The sequence below is a fragment of the Galendromus occidentalis genome, unplaced genomic scaffold (genome assembly GCF_000255335.2).
Source record: "Galendromus occidentalis unplaced genomic scaffold, Mocc_1.1 scf7180000077488, whole genome shotgun sequence".
Lineage (NCBI taxonomy): Eukaryota > Metazoa > Arthropoda > Arachnida > Mesostigmata > Phytoseiidae > Galendromus > Galendromus occidentalis.
In genome coordinates, this window is record NW_003805476.1 from 1,894,244 (window position 1) to 1,912,696 (window position 18,453).

The 18,453-nt window shown below is 51.4% G+C and overlaps 2 protein-coding genes across 3 annotated transcripts; both read right to left on the reverse strand.

The window, feature by feature from the left end:
- Nucleotides 1-426: 426 nt before the first annotated feature.
- Nucleotides 427-3,965, reverse strand: LOC100899193 (uncharacterized). Its single transcript, XM_003746220.2, has 12 exons — nt 3,826-3,965; nt 3,217-3,470; nt 2,994-3,113; nt 2,774-2,911; nt 2,380-2,627; nt 2,086-2,272; nt 1,913-2,003; nt 1,728-1,832; nt 1,350-1,415; nt 949-1,039; nt 603-825; nt 427-510 (listed from the first exon to the last, which is right to left on the reverse strand). Exons 2-12 carry the CDS (start codon nt 3,454-3,456, stop codon nt 427-429), a joined length of 1,593 nt encoding a protein of 530 aa, XP_003746268.2. The 5' UTR covers nt 3,457-3,470; nt 3,826-3,965.
- Nucleotides 3,966-5,001: 1,036 nt separating this feature from the next.
- LOC100907958 (receptor expression-enhancing protein 5) lies at nt 5,002-10,348 on the reverse strand. Of its 2 annotated transcripts, none has more exons than XM_003746112.2 (3): nt 10,072-10,348; nt 6,032-6,236; nt 5,002-5,909 (listed from the first exon to the last, which is right to left on the reverse strand). In XM_003746112.2, exons 1-3 carry the CDS (start codon nt 10,196-10,198, stop codon nt 5,720-5,722), a joined length of 522 nt encoding a protein of 173 aa, XP_003746160.1. In that variant the 5' UTR covers nt 10,199-10,348; the 3' UTR covers nt 5,002-5,719. The 2 variants fall into 2 exon arrangements, with proteins under 2 accessions (XP_003746160.1, XP_003746161.2); XM_003746113.2 differs by lacking the exon at nt 10,072-10,348 and adding an exon at nt 9,943-9,981.
- Nucleotides 10,349-18,453: the final 8,105 nt, after the last annotated feature.

Genomic DNA, 18,453 nt, shown 5'->3' on the forward strand with positions numbered 1-18,453 from the left:
ACTTCTTCACGCGTTATCATTTAGGACATTTCCGTATGAGCCGCCTTCGACTGCCGAAAGTTTACATAGAATTATGATTATCGGGTATCTCTCCCATGAAGCTGGCTCTGGAGTGAATTCGATTATGTCTTAATAGTCCATAGCTTTCGACGTTGTTAGTAAGACTCAAATATAGGAATGTGAAAGAGCACGAGATGTGGTCTACTGATGATTGATGTGTCGTTAAATGAAAACCACAGCAAGGGACATTTATTTCAGCAGAAAACAAGCGTCTTTTCATTGCTGATTGCTAGAGACCGCACAGATGCCCGGACAGATGCCCACATCACTCCGTAAGATTCCCGGACTTGGTGCCTCTCTGAAGGTGACTATGTGGTTGGTGATCATGAACTGCGGTATGAGTTTATTTGCATCCATCCGAAAGTCTCAAGGTTTGACCTGCGTTTCGTAATCATCCAAGGGATCGAGCCATGCGACGTGCTGGACCTCGGCCATTTCTGTGAGAATGTTCTGGAAGAGCAGGGAACCTCTCAAATTCTACTGTCCCGACTTACATACATGGAGCAGTACATATAGAGCCTGTAAGGAGCAGTCTTCCTCACCATGGTATCGCCATGGTATGTTTTGACTAATTGGATACCGTGACCGATCAGTCTTCGGTCGCTCGATCCTTGCTCTCGGATCTCTTCCAGGATCTCATCGAGTTTGGCTTCGACCCTCGCTGAGCTTTCCATGAGTCTCGATTCTATGCGCGCCGAAACTTCGGTCAGTTGAGATAGCAGCGTATTCTGCCGTTCCATCAAGGAAGTCATGCTGGACTGGCTTCTGCAGAGAGAGCTTTTCTCACGATCTGTCTTGATGATCGCCCGTCCACCATAATGAAATAATTAATGATGCTGCGTCCCCGATAGATAGTTGCGGCAGTATCTCCAGCTGAAAATCACTCACTCTTGACTCAGTTTCGACATTGATCTCGAGCCATCCACGTTGCAAAAGACGGCCTTGTCCATGGGTTCCTCATGGCTATGAGCCCCCTTCTCTGTGGGACGATTATCATCAGGATTATCTTCAGCGACAAGAAATGCAGAATCATAACTGTGACTCAATCAATCATTCAATCAGGCTTGTGTAATTAACCTATTTGTCGATGAACAAGCGGCTGGCGAGTGTTGGCACGTGGCGGTCGGACAGGGGAGGAACTGTCGAGACCGAAATCGACTTTCCCCAAGGTCATATCTTCTCCTGGGAAGGCAGCACCCATTGAATATTCCTCAACTAAGTGCTTTCAAATCCCAATCATTATCCTGTTTATCATGGAGGACAGCGAGCCACGGACGGAGGTGTCTAACCTTGTAGGATAGTTGATTGTAAGATGGTCTTGTCGTTCTCCTTGACATTGGAATCGGTGAAAGTTTCTGGAAGTTGAGAGAGGGAGTCAGAGTTGTAGTCTGCTTCATCACAGCCTCAGATAAATTATCTAGATGTCTTCTTTGTTTGAAAGATAGACCTTCGGTTATAGGTGCAGACCCGAAGGTCCTCCTGATAGGGATGCTTATCGCGGAGAGTTGACTCAGAAGAGAACCGTGAGCTTTCGGCGGCGAAATCATGGAGCCCAATGAGCTTCTGCGACGCTTGTCATCTACTCGGGAGAAAAGATTTCGATTGTCGATAAGCAGACATTCGCTCTGATTCCGCGGCGGGTCCATACCCCGACCTCCCGATCTCACCTTTGGTCTCCACATGAGATGATGCCATACTCTGGAAGGATGCCGCGACATCGGGAGCTCCTTTCAGTGGCGATATGAGCTCGCCATCGCTCGGTTTCAACGAAGCTAGAAGAGGGAAGCAGGGTCATCGACAGTTCCTTAACTCCTCATCTCATAGCGTCGTCCTGCAAAATTCCAATACTCACACTTCCTCGAACCGAGACGGATGTCAGGATTGAAAGCGACTCTCTGCGGATACATTGATTCTACTCCGGACTTTTGCAGCGCCAGCGGTAGCTGAAAAACGGGACGAGAACGATATTGCGCGAGGCGGAAGAAATGCCGATATCGTCGACGTATTTTGGACCTTCGAACTCACATAAGACTTCGCTCTAGCCATGCCTTCAATGGTTTTGATCATTCGCAGGGTCTTGGTCCACGAGATCTGCTTCTTCTTCATCTCGAAGCAAGCGAGTGCGTTTTCCAGACCGAGGAGAATTTCGCATCCGTCTTTCATGATGCAGGCTCCGTAGATGATGTCGGAGTGGCGGTAGAGGAGACCACAGCTAGGAACAGAGGCTTATGATTGGTTGAGAGGAGGAGAATAAGGATGATGGGGTTGGAGAAAGATCTCCACGACACGGCGACTGATCTCCATCGTTTTCCGACCCACCTCTTTTTCCCGTACTGGACTATGCGGCCGTCGTTGGCCACAGTGAAAAGAGTCTCGGCCGTCCCCCATAGAATCGCGCAGGGTTTACACACGTGGGCTTCTCCCGGCGGAGGTCGCAACCTGGACCTGCGGTCAGGGAGCGTCGGTTGCGCCGATGAGACATCGAGGAGCGCTGCGCCCTCATCCAGTGAGAAAACTCCGAGCGTATTCGAGCGGAACGGATGGTATCGAATGAACACTTCAGCATTCTGTGAGGAGCAGATTGGGGACGATATGAATATTGAGTACATGAGGTTTAGTGGTTGGAGAAAGAAAAACAGTCGGAAGAATGCTCTTGTACTCGTGTCGAATCGACTGGATTCCGAGAGCATCGTTGAGTCATGATCCCACTCACTGGCCTCTTGTCGTAAGGTAGGTGAACGTCCAATTTATTGCGGATACTGTGGAGGAGCACCGAGCCCGCGACGGATGCCGCAAGCTGCGTTCCCATGCAGTTCACATCCAGGGAAGTAACGGGCGCACAACGGGAGCTCTGGAAATGTGGGGGTTCGGTCTCAATTCGTCTCACCGTCCACAGCATTATCGCTCATGTTCGGAAGTGGAGAGAGGCAAACCTTGGTCAAGATGGTTGGTATCTTCGTTTTGAGATTGAACTGCACAAGAGCTCCGGTCGAGGTTCCCATGTAGACGACATGACTCTCCGTTGGAGAATGAATTCCGCACGTCACTGTGAACTGGAAATCCCATCTCACCACATATTATTCACACGGCGATGAGTTCCGATCGAAATCAGGCTCATTGACAGCAGTGATCCGATAACTGAGCGCGGATACTCACGTCTTCCGGGATGAAATCGTAATAGAGCCACTCATTCTGTCCTTTGGTCAGACAAGCGAAACACACGCCCTGCTCTGGATTGTTGGAAATAGCCAATACCTGTCTCCCGTCCGGGGACAGCTGCAAGTCCCTCAGACTGAGAGGATTCCTGGGCATGCACGATAGAACTTCACTGACCCTCCCATCGGGACTGCGGGTGAACAGAATTAATTGCTCAGCTGCGATCACGAAGGAGTCCATGGCTGAATCGTTACCTGTAATGAGTCGCTTGATTCCGAGAGCTGCTTCCTCGAAGACCAGGCAGGCGATGACGGTGGGAAAAGAATCGTTCCGAAATGTATCCCCCGTCGCTCAGCAGCCTCTAGGAGCTTCCCCCGTGCTCCTAATCGACATGTTGATCGGAATTGGAATGTTGGTCCGCAACAGAAGACGTCGAATACATGGAAATCGCTTATCGCTCAATCAGATTGGGTGGGAGTGAGCGAATTCCCTCGAAACTCTGCGCTTCGGCGCCATAGCTCAGGGGATCCTTGCGGAGAAGAGCTGTGGGTACTGCCTTCGGACTCCCGATCATGTCAAAAGCGGGAACGAATGTCTCCGATATCTTACTTCAGTAAGCCTCTACGGTGGGGGTAGAGCAGAAGAGAGCTGTGGTGGGCGAAACTTCGCCTGTAAGTCCGTCACCGGTTCACTAGATATCCCAGTCTCTGAACTTGATTCCGGAAAGATGCAATTTCTCGCAGCGGCATTGGCGCCTCCGTCTGTGTCGAAACAGTTGATAGCAGATGACATCTGAAGAATCGTCTGCTAATTTGCTCCTCGGTTTTGTGAGGAGCGCGCCCGATTCTCGAGAGATGGAGACCCCCCGAGTTACGCGTTGATCGTCCAGAGCTCCATGTGAGAGTTCCTCGACGAACTCGGGAGGAATATTCGAATATTGTGCTTCTTCCGGGGTTATTCGAGAATGTGAGCAGAGAGGCAACGAGCATGTCAATGATCTTTGCTCCCGGCGAAGCAAGGCGGCACTGCCAAGCTCACCGGCTCTGATGATATCCCGAGGATGCTGTTCCCGTGACAGTGCAGAGAGGAGTTCATGATACATTCCGCGCTCCTCCGGTCTGCCTCTCGAATGTCCGATGAGTAAATATTTGAGATCAAGCGCTGATTATATGCGCCCTTTCAATCTTGTGTAGAGTTCGAGCTCACCGCATCCCTTATCTATCCGTCTTATCTAATCGAATCCCAATCTGAGAGGATCGGACGCTTATCGCGCTAGTCTTCCTTCGATTGCGGAGCTAGTTGTCATTATGATAGCGATCTCCAATGATCGAAGCTCCTGCCGGCTCCCACGCACATGCTTTGAATCGATACGAATAATTTCCGTAGCTTCTCTCCGCTCGAAGAATTCTCGGGAAATAGCCAAAAAAATCCAATGACGGCGTTTATTGTCCTTTTTTCCCCACCAGCCGATACTGGATACCGGAGGAAAATTTCCTGATTATCGTGACGTCCCTTCTCTCGGGCAGATTAAAGCTATGCCTGAGCCTATGGAGCTGTAAGAAGCCAGAGAGGGATCGCGGAAATCGGGAGAACCGCGCTTATCCAGACAGAGCTGGCGCCATTGATGGGTCCGGAAAAAAATTAGATTGAGTGGATCGGCCCCCGTCTGAATGATCTGTGGGAGGAAGCCTCTCCGAATGAGCTCGAATATTTTTCGGGATGACGCTCAGAAAACCTCTTCATTCTTGGGGGAGGTGAGTCGTCGATTCGGGATTGATGAATACCTTGTTACCTGACACTTCCTCTGTACACATCTTTATTTGATAGCTGGGATGCTTTGTTGAGAATATATGATCGAAGCGCGCAGCGCCGTCGCATATAGGGTCTGTCGATAATTTGAGGCTTCTCAAACAAAAATTGTATAAAAAAGGAGGAGAAGTACACCTAACACCATGTTGACGTCGCGTCGGGATCGCCATACTTGGAAAGTATTCGTGTACGAGCTACCCAAACGGAGGCGATCGATGTTATAATTGACGCTACCAAGAATGATCCAAACAGCACATGGATGTTCATCTCAACGAAACTCGTCCGAAGCTGAAGTTTGTGGCAGCGGAAGGGCTCTTAGAAATGTTCATTCGCTGGTCTTAAAGAAATTTCCGTGGCGGCGAAACCTCAGCAAGCGACCGATCGAGCTGGGACGAAGAGGAGGGGACGCGACCTCCGGTTCCCGAGCTCTTCCGGAGCGCGAGACCCAACCGTTTGGGAAGCTGACACCGGCTCTTATCAATCATCAAGATCGACTCAAAAGACAAGTTCGTAGAAAGATATATATATATATATGTATATGTGGACTAATGGAGATGTTCCAGTAGGTTTCTCTCCGAGGAAGGGGTGGGTCGGGTGGTTACACGAAATTATGGTAGATATAGACGCTGCGTGAGTAAATGTGGAATCTGAGTTGCCTGTCTTTCGATTTCGCACCAAAACTCCCACACGGGCCCTAATCCATCTTCACGAGGTTGCTCACGACGTCGGCTCCCTTCTGCATGGCTTTGTCGATCTGGTTCTGCTTTTTCAGGAAGTACGGCCGAAGAATCTTAGTGTAGATCACCTGCGACCCATTCGCCTCCGTGGGGGCGAAACACCAAGCGAGGAAGATCACCTTGGTGAGCCAGTATAGAGGGAAGTACCTGGAAAACAAGACTCTGCCATGAAGAAATGATGATGAGAGAGATCGGTGGTCTGCGGAAAATATACGGAGGAGCACATGGGAGCGCCCTACTTGGTCCCCCGCTTCGAGTTTTCAACTTACGCGAAGATGCCGTCTGCGAAGAAATCGACGCAGCTGAAGGCGGCGAAAACTACCCAGTAGGTGAGCCATTTGGTGTCATCGTTCTTATTCGACGACTCAATGGCTGACATGGACCAGTAGGCAGGTAGAGCAAATCCGACGAAGTTACAGATGAACGCCGCGAAGTATCCGAATATCATGTACAGTGCAGCTAGGGCCAAGAAACCTGAAGAGAAATTATTTCATAAGTGTTTGATCGGAGCTCCGCGAGTCAAGCGACGCAAGGTCCATGTGTAGCAGAAGACGGTGAACTGCGCTCAGAGGGAACACATCGGGACCGGGCCGTTCTGATCCCAATGAGCGGATACTTCGATTGACCGCAGCCCAAATCAATGGAGCCCAAGCGATTGGGACTGTTTGCGGGCGATTCTATCCAGCGGAGCATCCCATCGACCGGTGTTCCCATAAACCGGATTTCATGTTGATACCTAAATTGTTTTTCACTCCATGGTCAGCTCTCCGCTCATCCAAACTATTTCTACTAGGTGGCAGCTCGCACGGGTTTCCGATGCACAGAAACAGTCCGCAGCTGATTCGAATTGCTTGCGTGCTCTTTTCCGTTGTGGAGCATTCCCTCCAACGGTCCATCGCCTCAGTACCATCGAAAGCAGAGAATCACGAAATTCATGACTGCACGTAGGTATCATCGTTCCAACTTTACCTCTGATGCCCCCTATGTCTCTCGTTGAGTGTTTCCCGTGGTGTCTAATTTTCTGTTAAACATTCACCAGCGAAACACGAGCCCGCCGCTCTCAAACAACAGCCAACGCCCATCGGTGAAAGCCCCACCCTCACGCCCGGACACTCCCCGGGAACAGTCGATGAAACTTGACCGTTTCCCATACGCCATGGCAACGGCTGAATCACACCACCCCTCGAACTCACTTTCCTCCGTTTCGAGGCTTCAAGGGACATTTCACCTTCGATTCTGGTAGAGCATTACTCATCCCGAACGAGTGCGAGGAGAGCCTCCATTCGCCTCTAGTCGATTTATATGGGAACTCGAAATTCGAGGGGAAAAAGCGGAATAGAGGACTCGTATATTTCTTCCGGAGGTCGTACTTGTTCTCTCTCCGGTAGCGAAGATCCATCCATGGAGCGTGAGCGGCGCAGCCGGAGAAGGGGGAGGGTTGCAAAAGTGTTCGAACCATGCTACGGTCTCGCGAAAGTCGTCGAATTTGGACCGGCTCGGATGTCCTGCGTAAAACTCGTGACGTGCGTCATCACCAATCCAATGAAGCAGGTGGCTGACTTGAACTCGTTGCTCCTCTCGGCAAAGACCTATCGCCTCCGAAAACAGCTGGTAGTCCCGATACCAGTTGAACCAGGCTTCTGAGAGACGCTTGGATTTCACGTCGAGTGGTCGTGGATTCGGGAAGCGGCTTGAGACGAACATCTGAGAACAACATAGAAATGGCCCGCACCGGAACAGATTCGTTCGTCCAAGCTCTCGCTCAGGCAACGAGGGCCGATTGCCCAGTAGCGCATGAGAAATCGCGCGGATTATGACGCGGGGCGCATCGTGGTTCTCGGGCTGGAGCAGCTGCAGAGATATCACATCCAACAAGTTGGTTACTCCCGCAAGCTCAGTCTAAGGATTGTTGTGAAGACACTCTCCGTGGCAACCAACGAAGTTAGAGCCGTTCGATAAGTGAAGGCCTAAAGTTTTCAACTCCGACCTGGCGTTTGGCTGAATTCACAGAGGCGACTCATCACAAAATAAAATGCGTCTTCTTCGCACGTGAGTCAGAAATGGATGGGTTCCTGAGTTCCTCTGGGGAGGGATGGGTCCCTTAGAGGGCAATTTCTAATTCCGCGTCACTCGGGAAAGGTATGACCATCGGCCTACCGCGGTGATTGAGCAAAGGAAGTGATGTTGAACTCGTACGTCGGACAGATGACTTTCCATGATCGAAACCCTCTCTGGGATTGAATTCGCCTCCCGCGGAAGATGGCTCACTATAGCCGTCCTATGGCGTCTTCGCGAAAGAAGAAATTCTCGCAGGAAACCGATTCTGTATCCGACCGAGCCGGGTAGCATCTCTCCGTTCACAGAGACGGAAACGATCAGACGTCAAACACTTCCCAAGGTCATGGAGCCGCTTGTACATAATCAAGAGAAAACAACATACGACCAGGTACCGTCTATGTTTCCTCATTGAATTTTGGAGATCTCCGCTTGTACCCTCTAAGCATCGGACGGGATCGTGGATGCGCCCACAAAATGGGGAATGGATCGTAAGTCGCAGAGAATTCGGCGGAGCGAATTCGTGTACGTGCCAACTCGGACTTCGTGCTTCATAGGGGTGACTCAGTCCGCTGTTCGCTCAGCTTTCAACGGACCGCCATTCAAATCTCTCAACGCAAACAACTTTCGCTCAGCCGTAAAACATTGTCTCGCGGCAAGATTATTACATAATCAAAATGTCTTGTTTTAAAAACACAACGATTCGGCAGAATCTCTCAATGAGAGCTAATTGAGCACTCCCATGGCTCCGCCATTATGTGCACAACCCTCGATGATATGACTCTCTTGCACGAATGAACCGGAATTTCTCTAAAAATAGCTGTCTCGCCAAATAATCTACCATGACATTCTTAGAACGCCGCAGGGTTCGAGGGAATCTAATCTTTTAAGATTTATACTTCTGGTAAGATATTTTCTCCCGCTGCAAAGAGCCGACGACGATTTAAATCCTGCCGATACGTGAGCGTGAGCATCCGTTCGAGAAGAGGATTTTCGCATCCCTCGACCTCCATCCCGAAGCGCGGAGCCGAATCCTTCCAGAGTCCAAAAGTCGATGGAGATTCCGACGCTTCCCGGAGGAGCTCACTATCCGCTTGAAACCGCTACGCCGATCCCGAAATCGTGTCTAATCGATGCCAGTTTCTGGAATGAGTTTTTCCGAGACCATATGTCCTCTAACGACGACGCGGCAGGAGCGCAGGGTAAATCTCACGGAACGAAACTCGTGAGATGATCACACGTTTCCGATCGGCGTTGATTGGACGCAGGCACAGCAGAAACCACAGCAGTTCCGATTCTGGCGTCATTAGGAATTTTCTCGCTCATCAAGCGCAACTCGACGACGACTATGACAACTCCGAAACATTGACTCATTTTTTTTTGCTCGCTTTGATAATCAGATCAGGGTCGGAGTTCTGCTGAACAAGTGGCTTTCCGAGTCGCTCCAGCTAGCTTAGTTACTCGTTGGCACATTCAGTAAAAGCCGGCTAATCAGAAGTCGGTCATTCGGACCGGCCGATTCGCGTTCCGACCGGTGACTCACGAACAGCTCAAGTTCTTTTTTCACTCATGAGGCGGACTTGACGACCCGGTGACCGAGTCAAGGAAGTGGCCAATGCTCACAAGTCAGGCAATGCGATCCGCCTGCGCGAAGAATATTCGCGTATATTCAAATGGAGCTCTCACAGTCGCTGATGTTGATACGGTTCCTCCGATTATTGGTTCCTACACGTTCCTTGCGATGCATTGAATACACCGATCGGGAGGGGAAGATCTCCCTCAGGGAGGACCATACCGTGATTCCTCTCGATCACGGTTTTTTCGTCGTTCAATCGGAGTCCTCATCGAGGAAAAAACGCTTTCGTCGCGAGCCAGCCACGGCAACAGGAGGCTCCGTTCCAACAGGAAGGAGCTGCTGACGCAGCCGCTGTCGCCGGCCGACGAGAATGACTGTCAGAAATACGCGTGATTGAAGTTCCGAGCTACGGAATCGAAATATGCCAAACTTCGCCGAAATATTCGCGGCTCATTTTTGATTCGAATGGACCCTATACGTGTATTGAAAAATATGCGCCGTCAACAGGGATAGCTCACGAGTCGTCTACTAGCTCTGTCGAGCGCTTACCGGCCATCCGCCCACATACTCTCCGTTCAACAAGTGCGCGGAGTCTTCTGAAGCCCGAATTCACGACGCGGTAAATTTCCTGAAGAAGACCGAAGGCTTCTCGAGGAATGCAGGGGATCATGTACATACCTGCGACGAGCTTCGATCTGGGAACCTTCGTGGCTTTCGAGGCTTTGTCGAGCAGCCCTTGCAGCGGGCTCGGAAGTCCTGCCGCGAACTTCTCGCAGTGAACGAAGAGTTCGTCTACGGAAGGCATCGTTGCTGTTCTGTGGACAGTGGAACACAAAAGTTTTTCCTCAAGAAACTCGGTGTGGACGGACCTATGTGTAGTCGGCGACTCTCCGAATCAAAATGGCCTCCCTCAATGAGAGATCATTGTCATCAGCGGATACGGGCTGGCAACAGTGAATCAGGCAGCCGCCGCCATCAGCACCGTCGCCGCTGCTGCTGCCGGTGTCCCGTCAGCAGAGCATGGGGAAAAAGAGGAGGAGGTGCGGCGTGACTCAGATTTTAAATTGTCATCGCGGCGCGCAACAGCGCCTGGAGCTCATTGCCACGTCAATTCAAAGTTGAGGTTGACACAGAATGATTTTCGCAGGACGAGACTTGATCGGGGTCCATCGTCTCGCGGAAAGCGTCGGGAACTGGGATGGACCAGCTGAGTATCTCACACGAGCTACGAGAGCCCGAGCTACGAGGTACGAGAGAGCCCGGAGGAGGAGTCACGTCAAAGAAAAACGCATCGCTACGGAGTGCCACGCTCGTCGACGAGGATCGCTCACCGGATCTTCCAGTCGGGTCGCGCCCGTAATGTATTGCAGACCATAGAAACCAGCATTTTTCGCTTCAAGCCTCCGGGTCCATCCCCCTATACTACCCATGTATGAGAAGAATGCGGAGTCCGAAGCGTTCCCCCCTGAAAAAAAATTGACCGTCCCCCCAACCCCGTAGAAAATCCCAGCTACACAACGCTAAGTTAATTGTGCAAAATACCGTCTTGCGCACATTCGGCGATACACATTTATGGGACGCTGAGCTTCTGCGCAGTCGCGAGATGCGTCACGGTGTGAGATATACAATGGAGAGAGTTCGCCTAATCCATCGACACGTTTAATTCGGCATTGTCGTTTCCATCACCAGAACGGGTATGGGAACCGAGCTCATCCAGTTCCTAGGCTCTCGCTTGTTCTGCCTCTTTTCTCGCCTTGGGGCATGGGTAGCGCATCAGGAACCAGACGAGGATATTCTGCGTACTGAAGTCGGGCATGGAGACAATCTTCTGGAGAATATCGCGGACAGGCATGATTTCAAGCGCCCGTCTCGGGGGTCAGAGAATGGTCCCCAGGCTTCGTGATCAGTGAACTCACCAATGTATGAATGAAAATTAGGCTTCGGGTCACTTCCGGAACATGCAGGACATTGATAGAGACCGTCCCGACGCACCCGGCAACGACGAAGCTCCCGATCCCAATAAGAGCGATATCAACCACGGAGATGACAACTCCCGTGGGCACCGAACGATCTTTGATGCGTTCGAAATTCGTTGGATTAGAACCTCCGTTATACCCAGGGAGCGTTCCGTGATCGCTTCCGTGATCGGTAGGCTCTCCACACAGGAATTCACGCTCCAAATCTACTAACTCTTCACGGCTCTCCACATAGGAATCCACGCTCCAAGTCTACTAACTCTTCACGGTTCTTCTACTAACTCAGACAGCCGGTTTTTGAAATCACCTTGGTTCGGGGCGAGGTTGAGAGGTTGATTCGCGCCATGGCGCGAATCAGACTGCCCCGGGAGGGCTCAGCGACGGTCGCACCGCTACTTCTGTCGTGTTTGACACTCCTCAAAAGCATTCTGACCCGCAGCAGAGACAAAGGAGTTGTCCTCGGTCTTGGACATGATTGCGGCTAAAACTCAGCCAGGTGTTTTCGGAAGGGGTACCGGGGTGGATTCTGAGCACCAGGCTCAAAAAGGGAAGAGCAGGAAAGTATCGATACGGAGAAGTCCTTCCAGGCTCGTAGACAGACTCTCGCTATAGGTTCCGATCTCTTGCATAAATAACAACAGGAGTTTCCGAAGCCGCGATCCCTCCGCGCGTGGAGACGGTGTAGCTCGTCGCGAGACATCGGGCTTCTCTGCAGGATAACCGAGCTCTCCCCGAGCAAGCGAAATTCTTCTGTCATCATCCTGTGACCACAAGCCTCACCTGACTCCCGAGTTCCCGAGTGTCCTCTCCCGACTTCTGCTGACTTTTCCGGTGGTGATCTCATTGATCTGCAATGGCGTATTCCGAGAGGGGAACCGAGGCACTTGATCCGGGCGTGGGCTGCCGAGACGCAATTTTCGTTTCTGGAAACCAGAAACAGGGCTTTTCCTCGAGAAATTTTCCGTCCAGGGGCGCCGCTTTGGTGGGAAGGACTTGCGAAAACATGGATTTTGGACACGAGGAATGAGGGCGCATTTTCGGGGATGCTCTCGCTGAGGGGCGACATTCTTCGGATTCGCCCTGGGCGCCATTTCGCCCCGCTACGCCACTGTCGGTCTGTATGCTTCGCGCCCTATGATAGATGGAGAGATGGGTGGTGGTAACAGTGTTCGCGACATTCCAATAGATTTCCTTTCACGAGACTTCCCGACTCTCGACAAGCATCCAATGGCGGCAGGGGGGAGGATAATCCCTTCCACCATCGGCAGCTCGAGCAGAAACCTATTCCCGATTCAGGCTCGATGCCCCATGTAATCGAAAAAGCTCAATCAGAAGGAACTCCCTTGAAGCAGGATGTTTGGCCGGGAACTCTGACCTTTGGAAAATTTATTCTGCATGCTTGTCGAAGGCAAGTGAAACTGGACATATTGTTGTGCATATGAAGCTTTATATCGGGGGAAATTCGGACTCAATGCCACCAAGCGAAAAGCTGTAGAGGTCAAATATCGCGGATTGAATCCAGGTTTCCACGTTTGCTCCCTGAGAGATCGATGAGTGGCCGCATCATACACACAAGTCTTCTTCACGACGATCACATCAATGAGAGATGCTCCATGAAGCTATCTGTTGTCGCGTATGCAGCGACTTCGCCCACACCATCCTCACGAGAATTCCCATCCGCGGCTCGAGGAACGAGCGATAATTTGTGATCGGGAAAGATTCACTCACGCTGGGAAAGCTCGGGGCATTCTCTGAACCGATGATAATCTGCGAAGCTTCTGCAGGGACCGGCTCCTGTGGATTTCTGGATGTTCTTAAGTCTTCAGAGGTTCCGACAAGTCTGAGGGAAGCGCTCGTCTTCCCAACGCCCTTGCGGACTGCGCAATTCTATGGAGTTGGGCATTTCCAGTGACGAGGTCGCTCGGGTTCACGTCGATTCGGAGAGTGGAGCCCGTACCTTTGTCGAATACCCCCGAGAAGAGAGAGTTAGCGAAACGGCAGAGCAATCGTTCGACGACGGGGACTTGGGGAATCGGCCTCGGGCTGCCCGGCAGAAATTCATTCCGAAAGCTTGTCATGTCGCGGACGAGCAGAATACTGACTGAGTATAATGAGCGTACCATTCCATGGTCCGCTCCCAAGAAGCCACGAAGCGCGTCAACGACTCAATTGGTCAGAGATTCGAGTCAAACCTCCCGGAGCGAGCATGTGCACCAAGAGATTCTTCTTAGTTGCCTTGAATATGTCGGAGTCCCTCAGATACGAAAGAGAAGGCGCCAGACTCACGAACCTCAAGGTAGAACCAGGAGTCGCAGTCATGGTCAGCTTCGCAGAATGGGGCACCTCGGAGAATCGGACGGGAATCTCTGAGTTTCGTGAACTTGGAGAGATGTGTTGAGAACTTCTGCTCGGGACTCGAGACCTAAAACACGGCCTTCCGATCGTAAGAGCATACTCCGGGTGAGAGGCTTTCGAGCGGGGACCAACGCTTGCCCCGAGCCAGATTGTCAGATTGTCGACAATAGTCATCACAGTGCCGTTCGATCGGTGCCGACCTCGCCTCCCTGACGCTTTGGAACTCTCTGGAAGAAGAGTCGGTACTCCTCTTTAAGCTCACCTCGCTTTTGAGCACAGTTTGCAAAGTTTCGGTTACAATCGATGAATGAGAAAGCGAACCTCAGCGAGGCTGCTCAGGGTCTGTCGAACGCCTTCAGACATCGCCTCCCACTAATCATAGCCTTCGGTCTCCAATAGAGGCTTCTGGATCTTGGTTCACATATTCGAGGGAGCAATGAGATTTCCCGATTTCGGGTGGAGCTCTTGATAGTTTCTGACGCCGCGTGAAGGCTTCATTTTCGAGTATCCGCGGGGGCATGGGAGTTTTTTGGGCTGAAAAATTAAGAATGGATCCTTGCGTTTGGGAATTTCCCGAATAGATTGGCAGAGAGAACTTCGAGGATGGGTCGTGTCGAAGGGGGAGGAGAGCGGCACGAAATCGGACGGTGTGAGTCAAGGTCACGAGATCGGCGATCCGTATAGCTTTATAGATGTTGAGCGTCGAGCCCGCCGGTCGCGACCGTTGAGTCATTGAGTGAGTACTCGATTAGCGGCTTCGCTGACTAATTGTTGTTGATTCGTCAGATTAATTTGAGCATCTATCACGTCGAACGCCTCCAGCGACGTTGTCAGACTTTGTTCGGAAGTTATGGAGAGGAGAAGTAGGGTTATTTTGCTCGTAGGATGAATTCGATGGATCGAGAGCCTTGCCAGCGATCAGATTGTATTTTCGGGTCACCGATCATGGATCCGTCGTTCAGACTCGTTAGACTTCGGTCGGGAATGATCAATTCTTATTCAGCAAATCAGACCCGCCGATATAGCGCCGAATGATCTCTATCGACGACTCAATGGCACAGTAGAGGCGGATCATACCACATCGGAAGGAAAATTTTCGTCTCGGAGACTCCAATGAAATGGAGCTTCTCCCTTCAAAAATCTTCAACTCTGAATGTTCGCGTGAGTCGAAGGCATCCTTGACTCATGGACGCCTGGCTTGAGATGGAGTTGGGGACGAGCCGAATGGGGGAAATAAATACCTAATTCTCTGACTATGCTCAAGGCAGCAATGAGTCTTCGGAGCACGCACACAGCCTTCGTTCGAGAGGATGTGTCACGAAATACGACCCCGGCTCGGGTGTCGGGGGCAGGAGGTAATCGGTGCCTATTATCCAAAAACTCGAGCACCCAGCACAGTTTTATCGCTGCGAGACCCGCGAATACAGTGGAGAATGAGGATTCTCATACAGTTCCGAAACGATGCTCCCTCTTTCCATCGGAGCAGAGGATCGCAAGCCTGACGATGTCTCGTCCGACAGCAACTGTTCTATCTCGATTTGGGAGAAAGACCCAATTTTCCAAGTCCCACGAAATCGAAAGCTCACTTGGCGCGCTGCGAGGCTCGCTTTGCGCGGAACTGTCGGTCAACCCGAATCTGGAAACAATGTCATGACGTTGTGATAAGATTGTCCTCTCGGAATTGCTAGGCCCAATAGTTTATCGGACGGTGAATATCGAGGCGCGTAAGTCTGCCTGGAAACGCAGCAATGAATGACAGCACGGATACCATCCGCGAACCGATCCTTTCCGACCGGAACAAACCTGACAAATTACCCCGCCGTTTTGTTGATCATGACTCACTCATATGCCTTACGTGCCGCGCCGAGTGTCGAACAGGATTAAGGGGCCTTCGGGCCATTAAGGGGTTTAGAGTCATACTTCGACGCTCAAGGTGCATCTTAAGTGAATAGCGGCGATTCTCAGAACCGGGAGTTCCTAGGAAAATAGACCTGTCGCCTATTTCGGCTCGAACGTAGAGGGATATCTCGGCTCATACTCCAATGTCGTGGAAGTTTCTCTTCTTTGGAGGAGCGCTCGCAGCAACTAGCGAGGCAGGTGCTCGCAGACTCGGAGGCCCTTATTCGTTCACTCGCTCGTCCAATAGTTCTCATCGCTCCCTGTATCAGCGCAGTCGGAGCCTAGGTAGTCAGCCTCGATCGAGGAGGCGTTCGTGTCCGGCCGGGGCGACCGCGAATGATCGAAGATGAGAACGAAGAAGTCACTACGGACACGAAGAATGTTCGACTCACATTGTCCTGCGTGCACCCAGCGTCCGCGGGGAGCTTTTGAGAACTCTTCAATGCGAAGCAGATCGTCGCTTTCATCGAAACGTTCTCGTGAGTCGCTCCAAACGATCGACACGATGCCGCCTCCCGGTTGCTCCTTCGATGAAGCCGCGCAGGGGAGCAATCGTTACGTTTCGCTCCAATGTATCATTTTCTTTCGGGCGACAGAATACGACTCGAGGAGTCCCGCTACATCGGATTTTTGAAAACAAAACTCTATCCCATACGAGTTCTTCGCAGATCACTCAAGAGCGAGACAGGAGGATGCTATGGCGCCGATTATTCATCAATTAAGCGTCTCGACACACTTGGCTGTGTTCTGTCTACCTCGCGTTTTCTCGGAAAGTTCTTCCGGACTATTTCTATGTTGCGGAATGCGCGGGCTCCGAGCGTGACACTACGGTGGCTCTCGCTTAGCCTATAGATGATCGTCCGTCGCGGTCAAAGATCTTCGACCTTTCTCAGAAACGCTTCATGCAGATGACCCGCTTGAATTCGAAACGTCAATCGTTTAGCTTTGAGTGCTTCCGAAGGGTGCACTGTTCTTGTACGACGGAATCTGTTCACCGATCTATGTTCGACTAAGCGCCTGAGCGCAGACCTCCTTCTTATCGAACTCATTACAGCGTTCGTCGACCGGAAACTACTTACGCCGACCGTGATTGAGACTCTCCGCGGCGGTTTTACAAGCTTGATCCATCTGACACTGAAGCTGCTCTTTCATCGTTCTCGGAGGCGGAGCCGACGCGATTTTCTGAGTACGTCGAGCCGCGGTACGGGAATCGGATCGACGAAGGATTGTGGAGCGGAGAATCCCGAGATCATCTTCCGATTAGAACGCTCAACGCGAGGCGTGTCTATAAGTGTTCTGTAGACTTGCAGTGACCCTTCCTCGGAATTCTGTATGGAAACGCCATTGAATCGAGCTGAGAAGCCGCTCTCCCAGTCCTTCCGAACTTTTCGGGAAAGTGTCTGGACCGCGTGGCATCCGCCTGGATTGAAACCCATGTACCCACATCATATTCATGAATTCGGAATGATTGTGTTCAACGAAGGTAGTAGGCAGCGGGCGTAGAACGGCAGCAATACGACGCTTCCCTGACGAGACACTCAATTGACTTTGAGAACCCTTGGGAGCGATAAGCGGTCGATCCTCAATTGTACAACATACGGAACCATGCCGACCGGATCCGTTTTAGAATTCGGCACGAACAAAGACCATGCCAAAAGCGGGAATATATAATACTTAATACCCGTTCGAGCATGTCACACTGATTCCCAAAAGTATACAGAAGAAAAAATAATAATAAGAATAATACAGTGATGAGAATTATTTTTAAGAATAATAATATAAATAGTGATAAGAATAATCATAGTGATACAGAAGATTGTGGTCGTCAAGGACAAGAACTCCTCTCGGGGAGACGTCTTTCATCCACGATACCGCGGTCAGAAACATTAACAAGCATCGATTACGTTGTGTTTCACGATTGGTGGTTGAGTTGTGAGATGTGTCTCCCGAGTCCGACGCCCTCTTTCACCCAACGATCATTGTTTCCCGCTCAGCTCGCGCTTCAGCGGAGATTTCATCGGGTCCCGCCGTATATTCAGGATGTTACATTCAAGAGTCACCGAATTCCTGCCCCCGCGTCTTCCGGATTCCGGAGCGCAGGCATCACGGAAGGAGAACGAAACCCGATCCTGTCCATTCTGCGGAAAGCAGATGACGTGAGTCACAAGATGACCGCATCATGATTCCTTGAAGGAGAATTCGCTGACGTCACAGGCTTCTCCCACAGCGACGGCAAAGACCATGCAGCTTCATGTGAAGCTCAAGTCCGCTCAGGAATTCGGCTGCGAGTTTTCGAGGACTCCATTGTCGAATGTGTTCGTTGTGTTGGTGGTGGCTATAACAATGAGGCTCCAGCGCGACTGAGAGCTTTCGGACACTCCGAGAACCGCAAGCGAAAATACTACAGTGTGTGCGCTTGATGATGAAGCGCCGTCCCGCCTTTAGCGAACGGCGAGGGATGGTGGCGCCAACATCTGTATCGAGCTCTTCACTTGCTTTCCGCGCTCTTGGATGAGAGGGATCGAGCCACGAGGAGGATAACTCTGATCTCAAGGAGCGTCCGACGCCATCGGAGCGCTTCCCGGTCCTCGCGGGTGTCTCTTCCCCCTCACTGAGTCTCTCCATGGAGTCTCTTCCGAGCTTCGGGGGGCTCCGGGTCGAAATTGGTTCGGGAAGGCATGCCGGCTTGGAGCCTCGAACGGACGCCGCTCGCGTCACTGTCGGCCGCAGTTCTCTCAAATGGAGAGGGGTTTTCGATTCCCGCCGCCGGCTCACAACTACGATCGGCCAGCATAGACACACAGGGTAGGGCGAGCAAGTCTCGGCCGGA